A 19,526-nucleotide genomic window follows, 5' to 3' on the forward strand; every position below is an offset into this window, starting at 1 on the left:
GGCGGCGGTGGGGGAGAGACGGAAATCTTTATTTAATAATTAATTAATTAACTAATTAATTAAAAAAACACTGCTTCCACTGTTCATCCTACTGCCAAGAATGTCTTTAGAGTCCTGACACTGTTCAAAATTTCCCTATACGTGCTATCTGCCTGCACCATTGAAGAGCTCTAGTCATACATGGGTTAAAGCCACCATTCTAAACAAATCTGTTACCAAATTCTTCTTGCCTCCATAGCCAGGTTGTCTTATATTTGTCTGTTCAACTCCCTAACCCAAACCCCCTCTCTCTTGCTTTCCCTATCTAAAGGGTAGCATCCCATTGAAGTGTTAGTCTAATTAATCTTAATCAATAAAAACCAGGAGTCAGAAATCAGGGTAAAAACCTGGAAGATCAAAGAACTAGGAGCAACTAACAGCAGCTTCCTTCCTTCCTGTCTCCCCCAAAAGGACTCAGATCCTGTCTGCACCCCTCCTTATCACTTCCCTTCTCCACCTCCTGAGTGCTGGGATTAGAGGTGTGCCACCACTGCCAGGCTTCTGGGCTAGCTCTGCCATCTGATCTTCAGGCAAGCTTTATTTATCAGAACACAAAATATTGCACAACATCACTTCCTCTGCCTCTTGATTGGCCAAACTAGAAAATGTGTTTTTACCGCTCTGCAGACATCCCCTCTAGTTGACCTTAATGCAGGCCTGTGAACTCAAGGCCAACCTGCACTACACTTTGTTCCAAAAACAAAACAAAACCAAGGATTCTGGTTCATTAAAGCCCTGACCTAGCATGAGCCCTTTTCCTGATGTGTGATGTAGTGTGTCATTGACTTATAAATCAAGAAATGACAAAGAATATAGAATTAATTGTTCTTAAACAGTCTCTTTCTTACTATTTGATTGGACATTTTAACAAGTTACATGACTTCTTCTAGTGCATAGCCTTGAATGGTTTCTTATAAACAAGTTTTACACCTTCTGTATTTTTATGTCTATGCATAAATTTTGATCATACACCAGATGTTAAATGTTTGATGGTGGTGGTACACACTTTTAATCCCAGCAGTGGGTTTCACAGAGAAGCCATGTCTAGGGGGAAAGAGATTTGTTTATTATGAAGTTTTGATTTAACCTCTTTATTGTATGTAATATATAAAGTGATATGTGATTATTATAGAAGAATAAACCAACCCAGAAAAAAATGAATTCCAGAATTAATTGTTGCTACTTTTAGGTAGGCCTTAATCATGACTCTGAAAGAACTATTAGAATTTTATAAATTCTTTTGCAAGGCTACTTGGAAAAGCATTGAGCATTGGGATGAGTGCATTGGGCTGTGAACAGTAAAGCAGCTGCTACTGCCCTGCTTTCTCAGTGTTCCCTTCCACTCAGTGTGCTCGGGGTTTGGGTGTGAAAGGGTCACATTCATCTCTCAGTTAAGGCCCACTTCTAGAGTTAAGCAAGTTCATTGCTTTTCAGTAGCCCTGCTTTTCACTTCTTTGTTTCTAAGTATATTTTTTGTTCCTTTTGGAGTGGTTAAGGTTTCATTGAGATACTTTTAAAGGAACATGTTGGGGTTTTTTGTTGTTGTTTTTCGAGACAGGGTTTCTTTATAGCTTTTTGGAGCTTGTCCTGGAACTAGTTCTTGTAGACCAGGCTGGCCTTGAACTTACAAAGATCCGACTGCTTCCTCCAGTGCTAGGATTAAAGGCATGTACCACCACTGACTGGTGTTTTAATTATTGTTTATTTTATGTGCATTGGTGTTTTGCCATGGGTGTCAAGTTCCCTGGAACTGAAGTTACAGACAGCTGTGAGCTGCATTGTGGATGCTATGAATTGAACCCAGGACCTCTAGAAGAACAGTCAGTACTCTCAACCACTAAGCCATCTCCCCAGCCCCCACACATGGATTTACATGGCTTCTTGGGTCTTATATTTTGTAGTAAGCACTATGCTGACTATGCTATCTCTGCAGTCTCATCTTTTTCTTTTCTTTTTGTTGTTTTGTTTGTTTGTTTTGAGACAGGGTCTCTATGTAGCCCTGGTGTCCTGGAATTCACTGTGTAATCCAGACTGGCCTCAAATTCAGAGAGATCCTCCTGCCTCTGCCTCTGCCTCCTGAGGACTGGGATGTAGGTGTATGTTACCACACCGAGCCCACCTCTCACATTTTTTTTTTCTTTTTTCTTTTTTTGGATTTTTGCAAGACAGGGTTTCTCCGTAGCTTTTGGTTCCTGTCCTGGAACTAGCTCTTGTAGACCAGGCTGGCCTCGAACTCACAGAGATCCACCTGCCTCTGCCTCCCATTTTAAAGAAGCAAAGATCTCTTTATCTCCGAGGAGAAGACAGTAAGAACTGTCTTTGTTAAGAGACAGTGGGTAGAGAGAGTGCGGTAAAAGGATAGTGTAGAAAAGCTGAATTTCCGGGAAATCAGCCTCATAAGGTGGCTGCTCCAGTGTGTCTTGTTCCTTGTTTTAAGTATGCAGTGCTTCCAGAGTTTGCAGCCGTGAGCAAGGCCTTCCTAAGCCACGCCCATTTCAGTTTTAGTTCATGTGCTGCTGAAGGGAAGAATGTAGCTTTTAAAATTAAGTAATAGCCCTTTGTATTTCATTTGTTCACTAAGATATAAGCCGACGAGTGAGATTCTGTTGTACCTTTTAGGTGATTCAACAGTGAGGAGAAAGTTATAACACCAGCGTGGCCAACTACTGCCTGCAAGGTGTGCTGTGAGCCACGTGATGCACGGATGTTTGAAGTGTGTTTTTCTAACTCTTCAACACTAAATCACTGACATGGTTGCTGATTTTATTTCAAAAACCACTTTTATTCGAGTTAGGTGAATGTGGAAACCAGAAACAGATTTATTACTAAATCTGTTTCATCCCAGACCCCGAGACTAAGCAGTGCTAAGGGAATGTTTCATCTTTATCGGTCCAGTGTGGTCCTGCAGGAGCTATAGTGTTGCACAGCATAAAAGGTTTTGTCCAGTGAATCTTCCCTTAATCTCTTGTTTAATATATTGTGAAAAATAGTTAATATATCTGGGCACAGTGTAATGTAATATCCTTCTTTTCCTTCTTCCTTTCTCCTTCCTTTCCATTCCTTCCCTTTTTCCTTTCCTTTTTTCTTTTTTACCAGAAGAGAGAAAAATTACACAATGAAGAGGAAAGAAAAAGTGCCTGGGTTAGCCAAGAGAGACAGAGGACCCTGGATAGACTTAGAACATTTAAGCAGGTAATAGAAACACTCGATTGGTTTTTCACTGCTTTTCAGAGAGAGCCATAGTATAGTCCTATTATAAGATTTCTGTTTAAAATTACTCCAATCTTAGTAGTTTGATCGGTTCCCTTTCTTGTGGCTGAGTCTGACAGTAATGTTCTTTTACCCCTGGTGTGCTGCTTCAGGAATGTAAAGTGGAGAGAGTAGATTGTCAAGAAAACCTGGATTCTTTTGAATAAAAAATGTCGATATCACGAACTTTCTTGCACTCTCCCCCTTCTGTCATAGAATTGTGACCAGGCATTTTTTAAGGTGCCTAGTTGTACCCCCTAAAGTTTTAACTTTTTTTTATATAAGTATTTGAAAATAAACTATAATAGTTTCTTAGTTTCTTGCTAAGTACCAGTAAATATGCAAATAGATATTTTTATTTGATCCTGTTTGTCTTGAGTTTTATATACAATTATTTTCTGTTGAAGACTTAAAGTCATTTGACTAGTTTTCTTGTTTGTGTTGTATATGGTCTTGCTATAGCCTTGGCTAAACTGGAATGTATATAGACCAGGCTAGCCTTAAACACATAGCTATCCACCTCCTCTGTCTCTTAGATGCTTGGAATAAAGGCAGGTGCACCAACAAGCCCTGAATGTGGCATTGTTAAGCAACTGGGTAAGAGGGAAGAAGGGTTTGATAGCAGGCAATAAAAGAGGTGGTGATAATTGTTTAAAGGTATTGAAAGGGTAGGCAAAGGTTTTCTAGTTTTTCTGTTGTCTTTTTTCTTGTCCCTTGGAAAAAGTCAGAAAAGAGCCAAAATAATAACACTCTGTTAAAGAGAGAAATAACTAAGCATTTGTTGGTAAATTATTTTAATAAACTCATACAATAACTTTGGTATTTTAGAGGTACCCTGGGCAAGTCATCCTTAAATCAACAAGATTAAGAGTGGCTCATGCGAGGAGAAAAAGTACAGCAAGTCCTGGGCCATGTGAGGAACAGTGTGACTCTCTACCCGGAGAGCTGCAGGGAGAGGAGAAGACTGAAGTGGGAGAAGGAAGAAGCAAGCTTGGGTCTTCACAGACAGCAGAACCCCAGAGCCTTGTCCATCTTGAAGACACTTCATCAGTACAACTTGAAGCCCCTTCATTACCTCCCAGTGCTGTTACCTCTGAACTGCCTCCTCCCTCCTCACTTCCGACCAGTAATGACCTCAAACCATGTTCTGCTGCTGCAGATCCACTCTCACCCCCTCCCCCTCCAACACCTCCCCCTCCCCCTCCACCCCCGCCTCCACCTCTGCCTGTTGCAAAGGACAATGGTGCCACCACCACTTCAGAGACACTGGAGAAAGATGCACTTAGAGAGGAGGGCTGTGAGAAGAGGATCCCAAAGTCAGCCAGCGCCCCCTCAGCGCAGCTCTTTGATAGCAGCCAGCTGGTCAGTGCCAGGAAGAAGCTCCGGAAGACAGCTGACGGTTTGCAGCGGAGGAGAGGTGAGCGAACAGGACCTAGAGAAGTCTTAGGAACTCAGCAATTGTTTACAAATTTATACCTTCTCTTGAGCTGTTAGGCGTGGATTTTTTTTGTTTGTTTGTTTTCTTCCAGACAGGTTTTCTCTGTAGGTTTGGAGCCTGTCCCAGAACTAACTAGCTTTTGTAGACCAGGCTGGCCTCGATCTTACAGAGATCTGCCTGCCTCCCAAGTGCTGGAATTAAAGGTGTGTACCATCACCACCCAGCTACACAGGTTTTTAAAATATCCAAGTGACATTTGGCCTATTTGTTAGGTAGCACTTTTTGTGTGAGGAAAAACAAATCTGACTTTTAACTTGAATGGTAAACTGTTCTGACTAGGGAGTCTGGCTTAGTGGTGGAGCTCATATGCTATTTTATGACAATGATATCATTAGTAAGAAAGGGCATGAAGCCATTAACAAGATCATATATTTGGTCACAGTTTAGTATTGAAGACTTAAGAGTGTTCTTCATATAAAAAGACAATTCTTTTTTCAGAGCAGGAAGTTCTGTGCAACTTACCACATGTCAGTGTGCCTCAGTAAAGTTCCCTCTAAGTAACTTTTCTTGCCTTTGAGGGACTTTCCGTTTGCATGAGGCAAATAATACAGAGCATCTTGCTATCACATATTAACCTGAGAATATTCTGTAAAGTACTTCATACCACAATCTGAACAGAATCTCATGTGAAACAACTAAATGAAAAGGCACAGTGACAGTGAACCAGCATTAAATTGTGGGGGGACTGCGGGTGTATGTGTGTGTTTGTGGTAGATGCATATGTACTCAGTTTTTCATGTTGAGCCAGTCAATTTGAGTGTCTTACCCAAGTGCCTTACTTTTTGAGACAGGGTCTCTCACTGAACCTGGAGGTTACCATTTCAGCTTGACTAGGTAGCCAGTAGCCCCACGTCAACCCCATTAGACTCCACCTGTCACCATGCACTTCCCAAGTACTGGAATTACAGGTATGCACTGCTGTGTCCAGCTTTTATATGGATGCTGGGAATTTAAACTCAGATGCTCGTCTTCCAACTCCAATTTTTTTTTTTTTTTTTAAAGCCAGGTGGTGCACACCTTTAATCCCAGCACTCAGGAAGCAGAGGCAGGCGGATCTCCATGAGTTCAAGGCTAGCCTGGCCTACAGAGCAAGTTTCTGAACAACCAGGATACACACAGAGAGACCCTATCTTGAAAACAAATGAATAAATAAATTAGTTAAAAAATTAACCAATCACTGTCTTACCTTGGGCTCATGGTGGGTGCAATATGGGGGTCCCTTGGGAATTTCAGCTTTCATATCAAGACCATCTCCCCACTTGTATTAGCGGTCACAAAGTTTGACTAACTCTGTTTGTTTTGTTTTCCAAAGTGAGTTCGCCCATGGATGAGGTGTTAGCATCTTTGAAGCGTGGTAGTTTTCATCTGAAAAAGGTTGAACAGCGGACTCTGCCTCCTTTTCCTGATGAAGATGATAGTAACAATATCTTGGCGCAAATAAGGAAAGGGGTAAAATTGAAGAAGGTTCAGAAGGAAGTTCTGAGAGAATCCTTCACACTTCTGCCTGATACAGACCCTTTGACACGGAGCATCCATGAAGCTCTAAGAAGAATTAAAGAAGCATCCCCAGAGTCAGAGGACGAGGAGGAGTCTTTACCTTGCACAGACTGGGAGAACTAGCAGGTAAATGACCTGCTGTCTTCAGCAGCACGAGCCAGCGATCCAGCTGTAGCGGGTCCTGTTCTCTGTGGCTGTTCATCATATGACTCAGCTGTGGTGTGGCTAATAGATAGGGGCGTTACAGGTGTAACTCAGAAACATTATCATCTTTACCTGGATATTAGATTTGCTTAGTGCCTTTTTCTTTTTTAAATTCTGTCCCTTTATTCAGCAGTCCCTCTTTTGATGTCCAGTGTACATGCTTCTAGAGGCCACATTCTGTGTTACTGGTTTGTCTTTGTTGCAAATGTGCCTCCAGGGTAGGGTCTGCCTGTATCCAGGGTGGTCTGACATTCTTTGTGACTCCCTAGCCGTCATGGTATGCGCTGCACCTGGCCAGGAAAATGCTTGTTTTTTTTTTACCCTTGTTTTTAATTGTACGTATTTGTATGTGTCTGCAGAGGGTTTGTGGTCATGTGTGCAATAACCAAAGACCAGAAAAGAACATTAGATCCACTTTGAGATTTAGTTACAGGCAGTTGTGATCTCCCTGACAGTGTGCTAGGAATCCATTTCAGGTCCTCTTGCAGGGTGCCAAGAGTTCTTAGTCATTAAGCCATTTCTCCAGCCCCAGAAAGCACTTTTAAAGGGCAGTGGCTATGTAAATACTATGCAGCAGGTCATTTTTTCTGTTTTGCTCATTTAAAAAAATCTACAGTATAGCTATATTCCAAGAAAAGAAGCAGTCTTATTTGTATCTTGAACAGATTTTTAAACTTTTTTTTAAACAGATTTTTCAGCCTTTTTAACTGAACTAAAATTAGGCATATTAAAATTTGATAATTTTGCTGCCTGTAATTACATAGCTTTCTAAATACTTAAAATGTTCAGTCACACTGCTGTTTCTTTGTTATCTATAATAAGCAGCTACATTTATAAATACGAACACTTGAGTCCTGCACAGTAAGATTGTATTTGGTTACATATATTCTAATATTTGTAGTCTACTGCTTGCTTACATCTCTCTTTTCTTTCTTTCTTTTTTTTTTTTTTTAAATGGGGTCTCACCATGCAGCTTTAGCTGGTCTAGAACTGGATAGATAGGTCAGGCTGGTCTTGCCTATGTCTCCCTGAGTGCTGGAATTATAAAGGTGCGTGCTGGAATTATAAAGGTGCATGCCACCAAGCCCTCTGCTGCTTTTAAATGGCACAAATTACACTATGTTGAAAAGAATAAAGTGGTTATGGCATATGCTGTAAGTTACGCAGTGGTTTCAGCAAAGTGTACAGAGCATGTGACATGTTCTGTTCTCTGATAGACTTTATGATAGTTAGCAAAAGAGGAAGACTTAACTAGACTTGGCCGTGCAGTTCTGCAATACCCAGGCAATGATCAGGAAGTAGAGGCAGGAGGAACATGACTTTAATCATATTAAAACAGTAAAGCAGCCCCTCCAAAAGGGAACACTCTAGAGGGGATATATACAAGATAGCTTATTTCTTAAAGCCAGGGTGCTGGCATACACCTTTAATCCCAGTACTCAGCGACAGTTGCATGAGGATCTGTGTGAGTTCAGTCCAGCTTGGTCTACAGATCTCCAGGACAGCCCAGAATACAGAAAGACCCCATCTCAGGGGAGGAGCCGGGGAGAGCTTATTTGTAAATGATTTTCTAGCAGAGATATATCCAGGATAATTACTTTTGGATGGGAGGGTATGCAGTGATCCCTGATCATGTATGATCTTAAGAATAGCTTAAGGGAATTACTGAAGAGTGGATTCCTGCCTTTGACTCTGAATCTAGATGTTTATTTAATGTATATTCAAGCACACATGGATTTTGAAGACTTGGCACAGTAAAATAGGAATTGGTCAAATAAAGAGTTAATATTAAAAGTACCTCCAACTTTTCCTGTGAGCCTAGGAAATGAGGAAATGTCAGGCACCTCTTTCCGTGGCTCCGCCTCAAGCTTCAAAGGCACGGTTTCTGTCACAGTCTCTATAATATGTGTTGACTCTGCTTTTCCTCTTTCTTCACTACTGCTCTGTGCAGTGATGTTCAGTCATCTTGCTTACTTCATAGGTAAACATTGGTCTTTATTTTCCTCTAAGAAATGTAAAGGAATAAAATTCCTATCAGTCTATCTAACTAATAGGCTGTATTCAGACTCATGTTGTCTTCCATAGCAGACACTTGCACATATTCTCCCTCTTTACTCTTCTTGCCCCTCTGTGTTGTTCCTGCTTGTAGCTCCCCACTCTGTTCCTCGCCCAGTCACGGTCCTCCCCGCAGCTCAGGTCAGCACTTCCGTGCTTGTCTTCCCCATCCCGCTAGGTCTTGCCTGACACACACAGACAGCATCATCTTGTGTAGCTGAGCTGAAGTGGATCCTGTGTCTGCGCACTGATTGAGAGACTGGGAGGGGCTGGTAGTTCCTCAGTGTTGAAAGAAAACCAGGAAACGCTCAGCAGATGTATGACCTGGAACATTTGCAGTTGCATTTAAAAGATAAATGTATGTTCTCCATCATCCTGTTGAGCCTCCCTGCAGACAGCTTGGCTCACAGTAGCCCTATGTGGCTCTCTAAGCGTGAGGGAAAGGAATACCATGTAACAGTGGAAAGAGATGCGAGGCATAAATGTCTTTTCAGGAAAACTGATGGTGGTCCTGTTTCAAAGGTAAAAAAGGATATATGAAATTGACTTTTTATATGACAAAAATGGTTCCTTTCCATATACAGTCGCCATAAAGTTGTGAAATAGTATAACCTCTGTGCACACGGCCTCTGTAGGCACTTCCAGGGCTTTGAGTCTAAGTCAGTCTTTATGTTGTGCTTCCTGATAGCACATCTCAGTGGGTTAGCCTATCAAAACGAAATGTTCTTAGTGGAAAACAGTTTTGTTTGAGCTTTTTAATCTAAAAACTAGAAGATATTTTCTCACTCACACTAGCGGTGTTTCAAGACCTCAGTACCATGTGTAGCTTCTCGAGTAGAAAACACAGAACTATAATACAGAACATCGTGCTTTTTCTCCCATCTATATAAAGAATAAAGGTCTGAGGGGACAAGTATATACCTACCTGTAAGAGGTATCTTATTCTAACACATTGTGTTACTTTCTTTACATACAGGTGACTTAACAGAAAGAAGAAAAATACCCACGGATTAAGACTGGTTCTCATTCCTTTGGGAAAAAGTTTAATCTCTTGGTCCCAAAATTGAATTCCATTAGTTGCTGAGTATGAAAAAAGAAGCACAATTGGAGGATATTGCTGTCCAGTCACTCTCGCTGGTAGTGGTGACGTCAGTTTTCTATGTGCAATGTTCCTGACTGCCTTGCGAAGGCCTCCTGGAGACAGACGGCTGTTCCTTACACACCTCTTCCCGCCCACCCTTTCACAGCCTCATGGTGGCCAATTACACCAGGGGTCACTGGATTAGAAGAACGCTGGGTTGGCAGAGTTCTCCTGTGTGAGCTGCTTTGGGAGTCATCTTTCGGTGCACCAAGAAGATATCTGCTGAAGCTCAGCTGCTTCCACACCAGCTTCTAGACGAGAGTGACATGCTGAAGAGGACAATTATCATGGTAGTCACAGTCAGGGATGAAAAGAAAACAACATGGAACGCACTTAAAAAGCCCCACATTGTTTCATCTCCAGAGATGTTCAGTGTCTGAGAAGCCAATGGAGATAGACCTAGTAATGTGTGCACCAAAACACAACACATTTAATAAGGCATATTTTTAAGAGGCCACAGTCTTACATTTTGTAAGAGTTTGAAGTTAAAATTTCCATGCTTTTAAAATAGCATTTCATAATTCTGAATTTAGAATAGTTTGAATTTTATGTGCACCCTGTTTATGAGAAGCAGTTCTTCGTAATTTGATAATGTTTCAAATTATTTTTAGTCTTTTTGTTTGAACTACTGCTTGATTACTGTAACTCATGACTTTCCTATTGAGAATCAAAAATCAGGATTCAACAGTGGGGTTACAGATGACAGCTGTTTGTATCCTGCACCAGTTCTAGGTTCTTATTGTTATGATCCATGGTGAAGAGCATGTGTTCAGTAGAGGTCCAGAAGGCAGCCATTCCCCAAAACCCGCAGCTGGCATTTCACTATTTTCTTATGCTTTGGATAGAACATGAGGGTAGCATTCGTTGCTGTCACCAAGTCTTGAAACTTACATAGTTGTAGTGCTGACTTAGCTGTATCATACAGGGTCCACTTATGAATGGAGCTGTCATGGATTGTCAGTGGGATTTGTGCACCTGTTGAAAGTAGATATGCTGGCCCCGTTTACAGCACGGTTAGTGTGTGCTAGTGATGGAGACAGATCTCGGCTTTATAAGGAGGGATTGAAATACCAAAAAGAACTTCATTCCCAGAAAGTTCTTCCCCAGCTTAGCCCAGAAACCACCCTGCAGTGAGAGCACGTCATTGTCCACAATGGCTTCCTCCAGAAACACAGCTTTTCTTGTCAATGCTGAGAGATATTTTTCTTTAATTATGGAAAAAAAATTCTGATAGCAGGTTAAAGTAAACCAAATCTTTGCACTTGAATATTCGTAGCATGTTTATTGATGAGACTGGGAGCTTTTGTAACCTTTTATATATTGGTTTTAGTCCTAGCACAATTCCCACATCTTGTCCAGAAGAATTAGAACAGCTCCGATGTACAAACCTCACCCCAGGATGATGTGTGGGTCCTTCATACCCAAAGATCCATTGGCTAGATAAAAATATCTGAAAAATTGCAAAGTTTACAAACTTTGTAAAAGTCACCCGTCATCTATGCACTTCTAATATTAAATATCCATGTATCAGTATTCTGCACATCTAGTTTTTTTTACTTTTAACATTTTTAACTGATTTATTTTGTGTGCATTGGTGTGAAGGTGATAAATTCCCTGGAGCCAGTTATAAACAGTTGTGAGCTATCATGTGGGTGCTGAGAATTGAACCTACGTCCTCTGGAAGAGCAGCCATTGCTGTTAACCACTGAGCCATCTCCCGAGCTTTATTTACTTTTGATACTAGTCTTGCTCTGGAGCCCTGGCTGGCCTAGGACTTGCTGTGCAGACTGGATCCGCAGCACTCGTCCCGCCCTTGTCCTCCCAGTGCTAGGTAGGACCGCAGCTGGGGGCCAAGATAAGGTTGGCTGCGGTTTTGTTTTTTTTCCTGTTTTTAAAGTTTTCATTTTTTAAAAAATTATTTTAAGTATGTATGTCCAAGAGGCTCTTGCCTGGAGCTAGATTTATAGACTCCCCCTCACATGGTTGCTGGGAATCAAACTTGGATCCTCTGAAGGAACAGTGCACGCTCTTAATCCCTCAGCTATCTCTACAGCCCGTTTTTTTTTTTAAACTTTAGGAAAATAAGGACTATAACATTAAATTAACAACAGCCGTTGTGTTGTAGTCTTGGCATCAATTCCTGGCCTTTAGGTGGGAAAGCAGGAATCATGAGCAGCTCTCAGTACATCCTGTCTTAGCTCTCAGGAATGACTTCATTCTTGACAATCCACGGCTACAGCACGGAGCCTTCAGCCCATTTTGAATGCCGGGTTCTCTGTCTCAGGTTTTGTACTGGAGTGTGGTTCAGAGTAGAGTTCAAGACCTTATGTTCCGTCAGTAGTGTTGCTTCCTAACCTCCAAGGAAAGATTTCTACTTAAAGAATTATGCCACTGTTTTTACAGTAACACAAAGTAATTAGCATACAGGTGTTCGAGAAATCACTAGGTGAACCCGCATTAGTTTAAAGTGAATTTAGAGCCCCAGAAAAATGATAAGCATGTTTCCTAAACGATAATAAAGGGTTTGGATGAAGTCAGTGGGCCCGAAGTGATGAGCTCTGGCCTTCACAGTGCATTCGAATGTTTAGTTGTCACTCAGTGCTCCTGCTGTCCTTCCTGTCCACAGACCCTGCTTGTTTGTGCTCTTCCCAAATACGGTATAGCCAATGATCGCTTGGGGACACTAATGTTCATACTTGAATGTCAAGTCCAAATATTCCCTCAATACAACCAAAATTGTGTCTAATAGCCAATGTAGTATGTATAGAAAAGGATATCTCATGATTTAAATGCTAATTGTATTTAAGCATAAGAAAGTGCTGGAGAATAATAAGGACTTCTAGGGGATATGCAATGCCCTTTATAGGGGCTATTGAGTATAAAGAGTGCTTTATAGGTAGGGGTATGGAGTTCATTAAAAACAATCATTCCTTAGGTGTTCATTGTGCACTCGGACTTTTTTTTTTCTTTTCCTAAGACAGGGTTTCTCTGTGTAGCCCTGGCTGTCCTGGAACTCAGTAGAATCAGGCTGGCCTTGAACTCAGGGATCCACCTGTCTGCCTTCCTTTTAAGAGTGCTACAAATTCCATTTTTAAAAACATAGTGGTGTGGTGGCCTTTCCTAAAATGAACACTTCGTGGAGTGTGTGTGCCCACAGAATATCACAGTGCATCATGGAAACCACAGACCAAGAATCTAACGTTCAGTGAGATGCGGCTTTTTATGCAGCATCCATGCCACACAGGGACGCACACAGTGATGCAGTTGCATCTCTATCCTCCCTGAGACTTCTTTTTGGAACTCGTCACAGGATGTATTTGTATTTATTTAAACCATTGCTTTTAACCTAGCTTTGTAATACGCTCATCACCAGAAACCAACCTGCATAGTGACTTTGGGTCTTAAGCAGACCTTTCAGGGAGTTTTGAGTTATACTTTTACCAGGTAGAGCAGAGTAACTAAATTTTGAGCAACTGCAGAACATTCGGACAGTTGCAGAGAGCTTACGATGCCATTTGGCAGGAGAAGTGGAGACCTTTAGTTTTCCCTCATTTTTGCACTGAATATATGATGATATAAAGCTAAATGTGCATATTAAACTTTTTATTTGTGCTTGGTGTTGCCAGTGACCATCAAGACTTCTTTAGATGGAAGATGTGAAAAAATAGAAGCACCTTACTGTTCAGCATACAGCATTTATGTCTTGCTACTAAATCCATCAGTAGTCATGCCTGAACTTTCCTTTTTTGTTAAAGCACATTAAAATTCTGCCTAATTGCTTTGTAAAGTGAAGCAATGGTATTTTTATCCTATAAATATAATGTAACTTAAAAAGTTTTCATACAAATGAGTTTATATCATTATCTAAATTGTCATGTATTTAAACAGAAGTTTTTTAAAATGGGAGGCAGTCCTGACCCAGAGAGAGAGAGAGAGAGAGAGAGAGAGAGAGAGAGAGAGAGAAGAGAGAATGTGTCTACTAAATGTCCCGTGAGTTATGTTACAGATGCTCTTATTGTAAATTTTCGTTTTGCCCACAGTGATGCACAGCTGGGCATTTGTATGATTGGATTCCAAATTTAGAAATGTTCCCTGTCTTCAAAGCACTACTGGGTTACTGCAAGGTGCATGTACAGAAGATACCTCTGAGGTTGACATGCTAAGCGTTCATGGATGCTGTTTCACACTGACTCGAAAGCAATCATTTGTTTTGAGAGGAAGGGGAAGTTTCATTTCTTGTATTTGTTTTTGTAAGTACAGTTAAAAGTGGCTCAGAAAGTATGTAGGAAAAACCTTGAGAAATTTAAAAGCAAAAGGTCTGTATGTTGAGTTTTAACGAGAGGAAACATTTTTACTTGCATGTTGTATAGTTAACTATCAAAGGGTGCAATGCGTTGTTTTAGGTTTCTCCTTGCAAAGTCCATCGTCCTTGGCCCAGTCCTCGCAGTTAGCAGTGGCATTCCCTCTCTTGTGATTTCTCTTCATTTGTGTGATGTTACAAAGGTTGGACGGTGCAGCCCATAACAGTGACACACAGTGTCTCTGACACAGCCCCACTGCCTTGTTGAATCTCTCTGTACCGTATGCATTGCTAAGTGTGAAACCACAATACCACAATATGTAGTTTATTGAGAAATGGAAGGCTGCAGATCATTTTGCATGAGTAAAGCCCATTGGGGCTAAGAAACTGACACTTCTTTTCACCTGTTTTGGGTATATGAAAATTACAATGGCAAACTGACTCAGCACTATCAGCTTTGTGCAATGTTATAAAGGCAGAAGCAAAATACTAGTGCACTGTGCTTGGCTTTGCAGGATGACTTTCCCATCATTACATTAAGTGGATTTGTCTGCGGCGTACTGTAAATGCCATCTCTTGCAAATTTATATACTTCATTCATATGCTCAATTAACATTCTAAAGTATTAAAAATACAAAGAAAATACTAAGCAGGCATTTATAGCAATACTATGAAATCTCCAATAATTGTTTTGACTATTGCCTTTTGCTCTTTAGTGCAACTTCTGCATTATTATGTTGCTTTTTCTCTTTTTCTCATTTCACACTCCTGACTTAAACACTTGTTCACCCAATATTGCACTCACCTTTCTCATTGTACATGCAATGTAACAACACACAGTTTTGGTGCTTAACAATATTCTTTTTTTTCTTTAATAAAGGATATTTATTTGAATTAACTTGATTTGTTTGTTTAAACACATTGGCAGTATTTTCATTTCAGAAAGGAGCACACCAATATTGCACTTTTTGTTTTTTAAAGATGTATTTATTATGTATACAGTGTTCTTCCTGTATGTGTGCCTGCACACCAGAAGGCGGCATCAGATCTCATTGTAGATGGTTGTGAGCCACCTTGTGGGTGCTGGGAATTGAACTCAGGGCCTCTGGAAGAGCAGCCAGTGCTCTTAACCTCTGAGCCATCTCTCCAGCCCCCAATATTGCACATTTTAAATAGTATTCATTATATTAGTTACCTCCTGCGGTGACGAAATACCTTGAGAAGAGACAACAGGGAGAGGATTTATTCTGACAGAGTTCTGGGGACTACGTGCATGGCAGCACGGTGGTGAAACCAAGCACCCTTGTGTTCGGCACGCTTTCTTCTCATTCAGTCCAGGTAACCTTGGTGTGTCCCCACATCCACAGTAGGCCTTTCTTCCTCGGTCACACCTTTCCAAAAACACCCTCATAGATATTTCCAGTGCTGTGTTTCCATGGTGAGTCAAGTCCAGTAAAGTTGATGATTCACGATAAAGCATCTCAGTTCCATAGACCCTGAGACATGGGCTCTCCATGGCTGAACTGCTTGTTCCTGGATGCTGTTGAGGATTTCCATGGCAGCTTTATTTGCGCTGTTTATTATATGTACTGTTTGTACACATATATACAAAGCTTGAACATGCTTCCCCAAACTTGGAGATCTTTAAATGCTTGTTTTTAGGAGTTTGTTTGTGATTATCTAAATTGAGAGGTTGACCTCATACTTGGAAAGCCCTAACTAGAGGCAGCAGACACTGGCCAGTTTCTGTCCGCATAGTTTAATAGCATGAACAGGTGAAAAGCTACTCATCCCCCAGGGCATGGAACGGGGGTTGGCAACAGATGTTTTGTGTAATCGAATACTAGATTCTGTCAGAATTTGGGATAGCAGTCTGAGGCAGAAGAGTCTAGCTTCCTGGAATACAGCCCTGCACAGAGCCTTGCTGTGGTTTCTGAGGTCGGGTTTGTCCGGTGGGCAGCAGTTACTTATAAATGGATCTCTTCATTTTATCTAAACCTCCAATAGGCAGGTTTTCCAGCCATTCAATTCCTCACTGTTCTCCCCCAGGCCAGGCTTGACCCCCTATTCAGACACAGGTTAGCTTCTCTTCACACACAGAGCCCAACTCTATAGTCTTTGAGCCTGGATAGAACTCTGCAACTCCCTAAAACAATCAGAAGAGGTAGCCATGCTGTTTTGTGCTCAATACCTGGAATGTTCTCTCGCCTGCCTGACTTAACTTTCTCATTATCTAAGCTTTGGAAACACCTGGATATGGGCCCTCCCACTCCCCAGCTCATCCCAGCCTTGTGAATATTAAACTTTGGCTTTCCTGATGACTGAACCAAAAAGTCTTAACCCCCCCTCTCCATACCCTTTCCCATGACTCGGGAATTATGCTGGACAGTTGATTTCTTATACTCTGTGACTCTTTTTGGCTCACCAGGGCTGTGTCCAGCTTCTCTGATCAAAAAATGGCTCCCCTGACTATAGCCCTGTCAAAGTGAACCTGGCTAGATCTCTCCACTTCCCATCTTCACATCTCACGAGCAGTTGCCCTTAGACCTTTCAATCCCTGCCCACATCCCACCCTCCTTCTTACCGAAGCTGACTCTGACTTCCGTCTGGCAGACGGCCTGGCTAGACCATCTTTCAGCTGTTCTTTGGCATTGGCTTTCATATGGTCTCTGCACTGCCGGCCTTGCCTCTGCGTGCCTTTGCACAGTTGCTTCTCCCCTGTGTTGCTCTTGACTAGACGACAGGATTTCTGTGGACTTTTACTGCTGGAGCTCTATGCAAAGTGTCTCTTCCTAGTACTGTCCCTGTCCCCTCTTCCCAACAGTGTGACCAACATTGTATGTCTCAGTATATAGTCATGTCCTAAAGCCTTGTATCTGAGCACATGTGCTCAGGTTTTTTATTGAAAGGGAAGGGATTGCTATAAATCCTTCCCTTGCTGCCTTCATAAGGAGCCAGTCCTGCAGACATCTGACTTTGCACTTTTAGAATTGTGAGATGTCAAGCCGCCAGCCTGTGACAGCTGGATCCAGCAGCCCTAGCAAACCAAGGTAGCATCTGTCAGGTTTCCACCATGGTCACCGTGTCTGCCAGTATGATGAATCCAAACCAACCAGTTGTCCCACCAGGTGCCCCCGCACTTGCTCTCAGAGGAGCCAGGTAACTGTACCCAGTGGATGAGAAGCAGTAACACTGGTCTCCTGCCTGGAAAATGCAGATCTGCTACGGGAAGTAGTGGAGACTTTTTTGAGATGGCAAAGACCTGGACATTATCACCAATTCGTCCGAGTTGCTTCTGTTAAGAGCTAGGCAAGAAAGCGAGGAAAAGACAGGAAACACTTGGCGAGGCTGTGTGGAGAACTCAAAAGTACCCAAACTACCATAGTTAACAGTTATGTTAAAGTATAAATACTTCAATGCTACCACAGATATGACATAAAGAGTTAAACATGCTAAAAATGTCATTCGAGAAGTGAGGAAAAACAGTACAAAAGAAAAAAATTGGCATGACAAGCTAAAGAAATCCAAATGCTAGTGCACCTATGGGAAAGTAGTTGACCTTAGTAACTAGAGTTCACACAGGAAGCCAAGACAGGTGCTCATGAGTTGTTACACTTTAGACTGGTAATTCCAAGTGTAGACAATTCTTGGACTTGTTAGACTTGTTTAGACTGGTAATTCCAAGTGTAGACAAGTCTTGGACTTGTTAGACTTGTTTAGACTGGTAATTCCAAGTGTAGACAAGTTCACCCACGATGGTTCTATAATTGGGCATGACAATGGAAAATTACAGGATATCCACAAAGACTGGCCAGGATGTTCTCTTGAGACACAATTTACTTATATAGTGGATGTGTGTAGAATCAAATCAGACCAGTGCTCGTGGTAGCAATCCGTAATAGCCAACAACTAAAGATGACCCAGGGCTCTATCAACAGGCAGGTGAACAAATTGTATTCTTGAAATGTGAATGCACTTAGTGGGGACAGCAACAGGAAAGGCGCAGCCTAAGAAGGCAACTTGAGGAATCTTACTAAGCAAAACAAAGCCACAAGTATATAAGTATATGTATGCTTCTAGTCATGGAAGTTAAATACAGGCAAAAGTAAACTAGTGTTTGGGGTGTTATTCAGATAGTAAAATTATAAAGAAAAGAAAGTGGTTGCTATAGAAATGACAATTGTCATCTTTAAAGCAAAGTACTAGGAGGCGAACAGACCCAAGCCATCTGTAGACTGTCAGATTGCCTCAGATGGTGGTTTGATAGGGGGTCAATAACCTGTTTGATTAGGTCTATGCATTTTAAAAATAAGTATTACATGTTGTGCCTTTCTAAAATGTTCTCTTAGAATTACAGAAAATTGCTTCTAGAATTGAGTTGCCTCCCTCTTTTGAACTGCAAAATAATTTGCAAGCTCAAAACCTGGAGAACCATAGGTGCTGCAAACCCAAGAACCATGGCTGCTGCAAACATAAGAACCATGGCTGCTGCAAACCCGAGAACCTTGGCTGCTGCAAACCCGAGAACCTTGGCTGCTGCAAACATGGAGAACCATGGCTGCTTTACTTTGATTAGCTGGCAGAAGCAGAGCCGAATTCCGAGCTCTGGTGGCCTTAGGGCAGTGCAGGCTTCTGGAAAGTTTCCCTGTTTTACTAGCTCTATGGGGGGTTTAACTCCTGCTGTGGGTTTTGTTTTGTTTTAATATGCAGATTTGAAGTAGGTGAGATTTTTAAGAACAAAACCTGCTTGAAGGAGTGAGGACTCCTGGGGCCTGGTCCTGCAGCTCAGTGCTGTAAGTGAGGCACCAAGGGCTGATCTGTCTCCTGGCTGTGATGGGATCTGAGAACCCTGAAAGCCACAACAGAGTCCTGGCACACAGGACTGCTTGACATCACCTGGAAGATAGTTCAGAAGTAAAAACATCCAGGACTAGAAAGACGCCTTGTGATTGTGAAAGAGCAGCAGTTAGTGCTGGTTTCCACAAACTGAACACTATCAGTCACATTTTAAATGAGTAAAAGATCCGTAACTTTGACTCTGAGGAAGGAATTGAGTGTAGACATTCACACACCATCTAGTGGGCCTTAAGAGTCATCCTGTAGAAACAGCTCCAAAGAAAAGTCCATGGGTTGCTATTTGTGGAGGGATGTTGATGGAATGACAAAGCTGGCTTCCCACCCCACTGCTCTATCCTAAAGTCACTGTCACACTGTACAGCCTCCAGTGTTCCCTCTGTAGAGCAAGAACGGGTGACTTAGAGGCACTGTTAGAAGTCTCCACACCACGGATAAGACCAAAACATGATGTGATACACTTTCAATTCAAGGGACAGATAAGGTGGGGAGACCATGCTTCCCTCCCACATGCCTATCTCAGTTCTCCGTGGAGTCACAAGGCTACTGTAGTCATGCAAGGATCTTCTGTGTGTGCATGTGTGTGCGTTGTGTGTTTAATATCACCAGTACAGGGGTCCTACTGGTTCACATAAGAGCAGTTGGTTTCCTTCCATTTTCTGATGGGTCCACAGAATGCACTATGCACC

General features: G+C 41.8%; 1 protein-coding gene across 2 annotated transcripts in view; it reads left to right on the forward strand.

The window, feature by feature from the left end:
• Jmy (junction mediating and regulatory protein, p53 cofactor) overlaps positions 1–14,881 on the forward strand; it is a 74,152-nt gene extending 59,271 nt beyond the window's left edge. The window contains exons 8-11 of one of the 2 annotated variants that reach the window (XM_050153790.1): positions 3,136–3,231; positions 4,117–4,705; positions 6,099–6,409; positions 9,519–14,881. In XM_050153790.1, coding sequence (XP_050009747.1) covers positions 3,136–3,231; positions 4,117–4,705; positions 6,099–6,406 — 993 coding nt within the window. In that variant the 3' untranslated portion in view covers positions 6,407–6,409; positions 9,519–14,881. The remainder of the gene's footprint in view (positions 1–3,135; positions 3,232–4,116; positions 4,706–6,098; positions 6,410–9,518) is intronic. The other variant, XM_050153791.1, reaches the window with a different exon arrangement.
• Positions 14,882–19,526: the final 4,645 nt, after the last annotated feature.

The sequence above is a fragment of the Alexandromys fortis genome, unplaced genomic scaffold (assembly GCF_014885135.2).
Source record: "Alexandromys fortis isolate MF-2015 unplaced genomic scaffold, M_Fortis_MF-2015_v1.1 scaffold_79, whole genome shotgun sequence".
NCBI classification, from domain to species: Eukaryota; Metazoa; Chordata; class Mammalia; order Rodentia; family Cricetidae; genus Alexandromys; species Alexandromys fortis.